The 8,603-nt window shown below is 40.7% G+C and overlaps 1 protein-coding gene across 1 annotated transcript; it reads left to right on the forward strand.

Annotated features, from left to right (window-relative positions):
• Nucleotides 1–539: 539 nt before the first annotated feature.
• LOC311233808 (ras-related protein Rab-39B) lies at nt 540–2,774 on the forward strand (the record flags this gene model as incomplete). The annotated part of the gene is made up of 3 exons (XM_084320832.1): nt 540–754; nt 1,347–1,617; nt 2,619–2,774. The coding sequence occupies 3 exons, from the start codon at nt 540–542 to the stop codon at nt 2,772–2,774; spliced, it is 642 nt and encodes a 213-aa protein (XP_084176958.1).
• Nucleotides 2,775–8,603: the final 5,829 nt, after the last annotated feature.

Consider the following 8,603-nt stretch of genomic DNA (forward strand, 5'->3'; position numbering starts at 1 on the left):
GGTTATTATCGTACACACACATGTAATTAAGGACACACTATCTCCTTGTAGGTCCAGTAAATGTTTTTAAGGTTTAGTTGTGATCTTATTGTTTTTTTTTCACAAACTATAATTTTCACTTATAGGGTGTTGTCGGGCCTTGAGTTCTTGGTGCTGTACAACAAGGAGATGGTAGCCTCCAAATGGGAGCTGACTATACAAAGATGTGTAATTGGGTGGAGAGGAGTGGCTTTCTCCTCCTTCTCCTGAAATCACAAAGTATATTATGGAAGTAGTTCACATAAGACAACATTGAGATAATTTAGTTATAGGCTATTAGCCTACTTCCTGGCAATCCTGACGCTGTCCAAATCACACAGACAATCATTTAATTGCGCACATTAATCAAATAAGTAAACGCTTCTGTTTCTACTTCTCGAAAGGATGTTGTAGGCTGTTTCAGCAGAACGCAATGTTGCTGAATACGTGTCGTTTCAGTCACTGAACATATTGTAATTTTCGTATTCTTATTTTTATTTCACATATAGACAAAGTGAGATATGGAAACGATATGGCTTTACCAGTTTCGTTTGATCGTCATCGGAGACTCCACTGTTGGCAAGTCCTGTCTGATCCGACGGTTCACCGAAGGCCGTTTTGTTCAGGTGTCGGAGCCGACCGTGGGGGTGGATTTCTTCTCGCGCCTAGTGGAGATCGAGCCGGGGAAAAGGATAAAACTCCAAATCTGGGACACCGCTGGACAGGAGAGATTCAGGTATTGTTCGTTCCACGTTTTATAGGATTTATTTTTTGTTCTACTATAAATGTCTAATTTGTGGTTCTTCTGTCTCACCTGCTTACTCAATGTCTGACTTTCACTCCCCGTGCTTGTTACTGGTTGGTATGCCCTCCCTCCAGGCCCAACACAGCCTACTTCCAAACTCTATATGAGTTATCTTCACTCCCACCTCCCCCCCATCTCTCTCTCTCTCTCTCTCTCTCTCTCTCTCTCTCTCTCTCTCTCTCTCTCTCTCTCTCTCTCTCTCTCTCTCTCCCCCCCCCTCCCAGTTCAACACCTGTGTTCCACTTCCTCCTCTACTACCATAACTGTACCGTACCTGCTGCTCTTCAACATATCCAACCTTATGTTAAGGCTGGTCGATGTGGCATATATCTTTATCTTATGTAATACAATTGTCATGGTCTATATTTATTCAAAATGGTCTATATTCTTTGAATTAATTTTTTTTTTATTAACTTAAACAGATATACCTTGATATTATTCTGTATACCTCCCAGCCCTACCTTATGCTAATTGATCTCTCCTTGTTTATCTCGCCCCCCCCCCCCTCCCCATCCTCCTCCAGGTCCATCACTAGGGCCTACTACCGTAACTCTGTGGGCGGGCTCTTGCTCTTTGACATCACCAACCGTCGCTCCTTCCAGAATGTCCTTGATTGGCTGGAGGAGGCACAGAGCCACGTCCAGCCGCACAGCGTCGTCTTCATATTGGTCGGTCACAAGTGTGACCTGGAGACACAGAGGCAGGTGACCCGGCAGGAGGCCGAGGAACTGGCAGGGGCACACGGGATGAGCTACGTGGAAACATCGGCACGAAATGCAATTAATGTAGAGAAGGTAATAAGGTATTGCTGTATTCTCCTGTCAAAGTATAGCCTGCGTGAACTAGATGAGTGGTTCTCGTCTTTCTTTCATGTCAGGGACCCCATGTTGATGCATAATAGACCACATGCCTCCATTTGACAAGATGTAGTTCAGATTCAGATTCAGATTCAGATGACTTTATTCACCATATTGTCCAGGTACAAATGGAACGTGATTTGACATTACAGTGCATGAATTTGTTCACAAATAGGAATAAACATAATAATAATGATCATAATAATAAATAAGTGCAAAACAGGACATAACAGTGAGACAACAATAAGACAGTAAAGTGCAGTGGTTGGGGACATGGATACAGTGCAGCACAGTTCAAGTCCAGAGGTCCAGCCCTAGCAGCCATAGAGGGGGGGGGGGGGGGGGGGGGGGAGCAGTGGGACACCTGACTCATTTACCAGGCGAGCTGCTGAGGGGAAGAAGCTGAGTGTATGGCGGGATTTTAATGTCTTGGGCAGCCGTAGCCGCCTGCCGTGGGGGAGCATAATGAAGAGGCCGTGACCCGGGTGGGCGGGGTCTGCCATGATCTTCCTCGCCCTCCTCAAGGCCCTGGTGGAATGTAGACCCCCATCTGAGAAGATATTTGTTGTTAGATATGACTCAGTCCAGAACTCCATAAATGTCTGTCCTTTAGGCGGGGAGATAACAGAGGAGAGAGTGCAACCTATAGTCATTCATATACATTCTGTCATAACTTTTAGTGAATAATATGTTAGTGAAGTTAAACTATTCCCTATTTTGCATGGGGACCTGACCCTCAAGGACCTGGAGGGAGGTCCCGGACCCCACTTTGAGAACCTCTGAACCAGATAGATCAAGTGCACTAGATCAAGCATAGATCAAGCATATCAGAATAATTTAATTATATTTGATAAACTTACAAGTCACTTTCAGATTCAGATTCTGATCCTTCCTGATCTGTTTTCTGGGTTCTGATTCTGTTTGTGATTCTGCTTCAGGCGTTTGTGGATCTGACGCAGGACATCTTTGAGCTGGTGCGTAGCGGCGATGTCAAGGTCCAGGACGGCTGGGACGGGGTCAAGAGCGGCTTGGTCCCCAACACTGTCCACTCCTCAGAGGAGGTCACCAAGGGTGACCGGTCATGCTTCTGCTGATTGGCTGGCTGCTGGGGCACAGCAAGTGGGATGGCAGGTGGTAATGTTTCAGGAGGAACCCAAATGGAGGGATTAATCCCATGTCTGGAATCGAAACCCTGATTTCTGTACCCTGCTGATTCTCACTGATCTAGTGACTGTAATTGAATGGCTTGAGCGCTATATATAAGACTTAACAAGCTGAGATTTTCGGGACCAGTGTTTAAGGCACTTTCTTGACTTTCTGTTTGACAGAATGCTTTTAGAAGAGTCAGAAGCATACAACAGGGTTAGCCCATAGACGTGAAGGCATGAGGGTGATGACGTCTGATCCTCTCACTCACTGTTGCTGTTCTGCTGGGGTGTCACTGGTTGTGGTAACAAAGCCATCAGAGTGTCTTTAACAGCTGACCCACAAGAGTCCAGTCAAGCCTCAAGCTAAATCCTAGCATTTACAGTAGGGTGGGTTGCACCAACTATAGGTTTAATTTAATCTAACATTTGTTGTAATCAAAGATTCGTTTTAAAATGAGTACATCCAGATTTAGAATTAATCTGAGCTATGTTGCACAATTAAAATGCAATTTTAACCATAGTTTAATCAAGATGATAGTATTTTCTTGACAAAAACATGCAATGTTTGGTGTTTAGGCCAAGCAGTGATGCCAGTAACTAGTTATTAAGTATCTAGTTACTCTAATCTGATTACTTTTTCAGTAAATAGTAATCTAACTTACTTACTTTTTCAGTAAATAGTAATCTAATTTACTTACTTTTTACAAGCCAGTAATCTGATTACAGTTATTTTTCCAAGTGGCTGTGCGTTACTATTTAGTTACTATCTCATAATGCTGATGATAAGAGAGCCAGGAGTACAGTCAGCTAGATAGATCGGAGATGGGACGTGCGCGCACGCACTCACGCACACAGCCACACACACATGTTTACGTTTATAGCTGATTTAGAATGGCTTCAGCATGAAGTTAAATCAACTATCCAGTTCGTTTTATAGTGTAATTTGGCTACTTGAGAGAGAGTGAGAGTGAGAGAGAGAGATTCACGTTATGCGCAACTTGCGGAGTACGCACTGAGTCCGTTGTCTCAGAATGGATTTGGTAGAGAGAGAGAGAGAGAAAAAAACTGTTGTCATTCTTATGTTGTGGCAGCAGCAGGGGACGACGACGTTAACCTAGTTACGATAATCAAGTAATCAGTAAAGTAACTAGATTACTTTTTAAAGGAGTAATCATCAGTAATCAGTAATCAGATTATTTTTACAAGTAATCGGTGGCATCACTGATGCCAAGCAACCAAAAAGCAATACAAAAAAAGAACTGTGCCAACTGTGCTGTTAAAAGTGAAAAAAAATGAGAAAAGATGCTACTTTGTTACAGTTGGTATGAGCTAGCTACCTAGACAATAGTTACACTGTAACATTGTTCTGCTCTGCTGCCTGGTGGTAGCTAGCTAGCTAGCTAATGCTAATTTGTCTACTCATGGCTTGGCAGAGAATCAACAATTTCTCCTCTTTTGAGAAATATCTTTCATCATCATTGTACAAATTAAACGTTTATGATGTCTGTCCTGTCCCTCGTCTTTCTCAGGGGAACTCTCATTCTGCTCTAATCCACCTAAATGTAGCCATTGTAGCCATTACAAAAGTTAAACCACCTCAACTGTCAGTTTAAAGTTAATCCCTGATCAAAATATAAATTGGAGCTTTACATTTGGGAGCAACGTAATTAATATTAATCTAGTTTGGGAGTAAAAACTAAACAGAGATTTAAAGAGAGATGTAAATGTTATGCTGCTTAGTTACTAACTTTTAAGTTTGGTGCAACAGAAGTAAATGATAAACCACGATTTAATCCAGTTTAAAATATAATCCTTGTTGGTGCAACCCCTTAGTGTGTGGGAGTTCTTTCCTGGTTTTGGCCTTTTACAGACATGTATAGTTAACCTACTCACTATTGCCTATTTATGTTGTTACTATAGGCCATAATATAGGGGATGCTGTCAATAGTGTATTAATATCCATGACACTCATGTAGTTACCGGGGATTATCAAATGGAACTATACATTTAAAGTGCCAATCTCGAAGATCTCCATTTCACGGTCGCATCAGAAAACATAAATAAATCGACCAAAGGAACGTGCATAATGTACGTTACGTTATAATAACCATAAGTAATATAATCACGTGTTGATATAATATAATGACGTTTTGTATGGGCAAAAATGCCACGAACTGGAGTCCAACCAACAATCATTGTGGTCGCGGACCCTGACACACACAGCATTACTATTATGATTATGTAATATATGTACTTATTTGTAATACGTACACATTGTACATTTTCAATACAATACGTAAATATATTACTTATGGCTATAACAGAATGTACATTATCTACCTTTTTCCCTGTGGTCGGTTAGTACTTTATGTACATATTTTAAGTGAGATATTTTCCTGGGAATGTCGCCACAGACACCCAGTTCATAATACTTAATGCTGCATAGGCAAGGGCTTTCATCAGTGAGCCATAGGCTCATTCACCATTGTGTTGCTTCATTCTGTGATAGATAGTGACTTTTAACATAGTGACATTTATTTAAATGGTGTTCTTCAATGTTGGCACTTTAAAGTTATTTTATTTTATCTCCAATTTGGTGGCACAAACTTCAAGCCACCCTGCTCCCGTTCATTACATTAAGATCTCACTCTCCCTACTGTATCTTTTTCACTTGTACATCCAGTGAGATTAAGGAGATGAGCAGGCCAAGGGTCAATTGATTGTAGATCTGCACTACAATTCCCAAGTGGCTTCATGAACAGTGGTTCTTGGAAGGACCAGGAATGCAGCTCTAACGGAAATGACAATTGAGTGGCTTTCTTTAAACCAAAGCTTGAAATATTAACTTTCTCATGTGCGTTTTTCTGACTGAAACCTGCTGTGGACTACAGTATTAGCTGGAAATGAGTAGCCTATGCACTGTGAAAATGCCTCCTATTCACACCTCCTACATTCATGTTTTCGGCTCATGTTGATTTTCTTTTAACTGTACATTCCACAAAAGGAAAAGCTGTAGCTACTCATTCATATTCATCATGAATAGGTCATTCATTAATGTAATTGTAAGTGCCAGATGAAGGGTTGCTATTCTGTGTTAGTTTTCATTTGCTGACTCATGCGACCATGAGGCCATATCCTTAAAGCCTTTAGGAACGCGTGTGTATGGCGGCTAAGTAGCGCAGTGGGCAAGGCGCTCGCCACTAACGCAGGAGATGCTGGGTTCGAGCCCAGCTCTCGACGTTGCTACCAGCTTGGCTGGTCGTTCATACTAACACAAGTGTTAGGGGGTGGGAAAGCTGGTGGGTGGGGATCGGACGTTGTGGACAGCGACTCCTACAGGTCGGTTGGTGCGCCTGTACAGCAGAATCAGGAAGCAACAGGGGCAGCGTGAGCCTCCCACGCGTTACTCCTCGCCACTGAAAGATTGCGCTGTTCAGGTGAAAAGATGCGACGGCTGCCTCCTCGTGTACCGGAGGGGACACGTGATGCAAGGCTTCGTCATCACTGCAGCCGACCAGTGGGAGGCATGGTCTAGCAACGTTCGAGACAGGGGAGGGGAGAATTGAAGGGAGAATTGGCGAGGCGAAATTGGGATGGGAGAAAAATAGAAAAAAGGAGGAGAAAAAGTGGATAAAAAAAAGGAAAGCGTGTGTGTATGTGTCCATAACTTTAGATATTTTAGATACTTTTCTTTTCCTCAGTTACATTTTTTTTATCTACTTTTTCTCCCCATTTTTCTATTTTTCTCCCGTCCCCAATTTCGTATTGTCCAATTCTACCCTCCCCTGTCTCGAAAGCTGTTAGGCCATGCCTCTCCTCAGTTAAATCTTAAAGTCAGCACCTTACTCATAACGCACAGCCACATATAATAAAATAGATTTTCTTTTTCCAAAGACCGAAAAATATTTGTATTTTTGATATAATGTTGTAAATAGTCATTCTGCTATAGTTACCTAAAATTCCATCAGTGAAAGAGCAGAATGAAAGAATGAAAGAGGTCTCGTGGAACATAAGAAACAAGGAGAGGTTATTATGTGAGCCACGAAGTCATTACATGCTAACATGAGGCTACTAACTATAGATGACTGATCTCTATGTAATGCAGACCCCCATTCAGACCAAAAGGTGTGTGTGCTGTACCTGGTGGTAAGTAAAATGGGGAGAATTATTCACAACTTGCCACTAATCAGATCCAATAGAGCCCTCTTTTACTTGACGGTCTGTCAAACTGCCTGGAATGGAATCATCATCCAACCAACCAGCCTGGCTCTTCTTCCTGGTTGATCGATGGGTAAATGGAATGCTGATCCCTTATCCCCGTTTTTATGGATTCCAGGTAAAATGTTGCTTTAATAATGACACTGTGGATGTGTTTCTGTAAAGTTGCTTTGGATGTAAAAATGAATCAATAAAGGCTAAGCACACAGAGTCAAGTCTGGACAGAGTTGATGAATAAAGTATTGTGTATGCCTATGTACAGGATGGCACATATACTAGTGTAATCTGAAATGGATTGACATTAAATAAGACACATTTATTTGGAACCAGACATCCAAGTTGGACCCAATTGTAACTCTGGAATACATATCACAAGTCTCACTATAAATGCTTGGAAAGATTAATAGATTAATACAAGTTTGACCTCTGCAAAGGCTGGTAGTATGCTGCTAATCATGAAATAAATATTTGGTTACTGTAATAAGTATTTGGTTCTCCTGGTGTTGCAATGCCATATATAAACACTAGAGAGCAGTAGGGATGACAGAAAAATGAGGCGTTACTCTGTTTCAGTGTTGATATAACAAGTCTGCTTGTGATTCCATGATAGCAGCTATAACCTTGAAATTATAGTTAATGTTTTTTTAGAATGTTTTTTTGATTCAACTATGATTCCATAAATTCTTTCTTCCATTTTTTTAATTGTATTTATTTTTTAATTGTATTTATTTATTTATTTTTTAATTGTATTTATTTATTTATTTATTTATTTATTTATTTATTTATTTATTTATTTATTTATTTATTTATTTATTTATTTATTTATTTATTTATTTATTTATTTATTTATTTATTTATTTATTTATTTATTTATTTATTTATTTATTTATTTATTTATTAGTTTGTTTATTTATTAGTTTGTTTATTTATTAGTTTGTTTATTAATTTGTGTATTTATTTAAGATATTGGAGGCAGAATTGATTGCAGTGTCAGTGGAATTCAAGGGGGCTGAACGTTATTATAGTACTTTATAAAATAGTTGTTAAGTCCTTCTGTATAAGGACATTTTCTGACAGATAGGAAATTGTCAAACAGATAAGCAATTCAGTTCTGGAGTGCTTGGAGGTTCCGATACGTGTGTGATGAAGCAGGTGCTCTTTGGTAGGGAATACACAAGTTGAAATCAGATCAAACTCTGTCTGTTGTAGGTAGTTCCAGTGGTCAGGTAGAGGATATGAAATACATATTTGGTTACTTCGCAAACTGCATGCTACCATGTCCTCCCTCCTCACTCCCACCCCCTCCCCCCTCATCTTTCTCTGCCGAAGACTTTGCGATCTTATTTGAGGAAAAAGTGGAGAACATCCACAGCTCCTTCTCCCAACCCCCACCCATTCCAAATACTGAATCGAGAACCTCATCCTTCACTCAAAAAGTCATCTTTCTCTCCCATTACAGAAGCCGAGACCCTGACACTGGTAACGTCGAACCGTCCGACTACATGCCAGCTGGACCAGTTACCCTCCCCACTCCTCCAGACCATAGCACCAGACATC

Source organism: Notolepis coatsorum, assembly GCF_963971535.1.
Source record: "Notolepis coatsorum genome assembly, chromosome: 8".
Taxonomy (NCBI): domain Eukaryota; kingdom Metazoa; phylum Chordata; class Actinopteri; order Aulopiformes; family Paralepididae; genus Notolepis; species Notolepis coatsorum.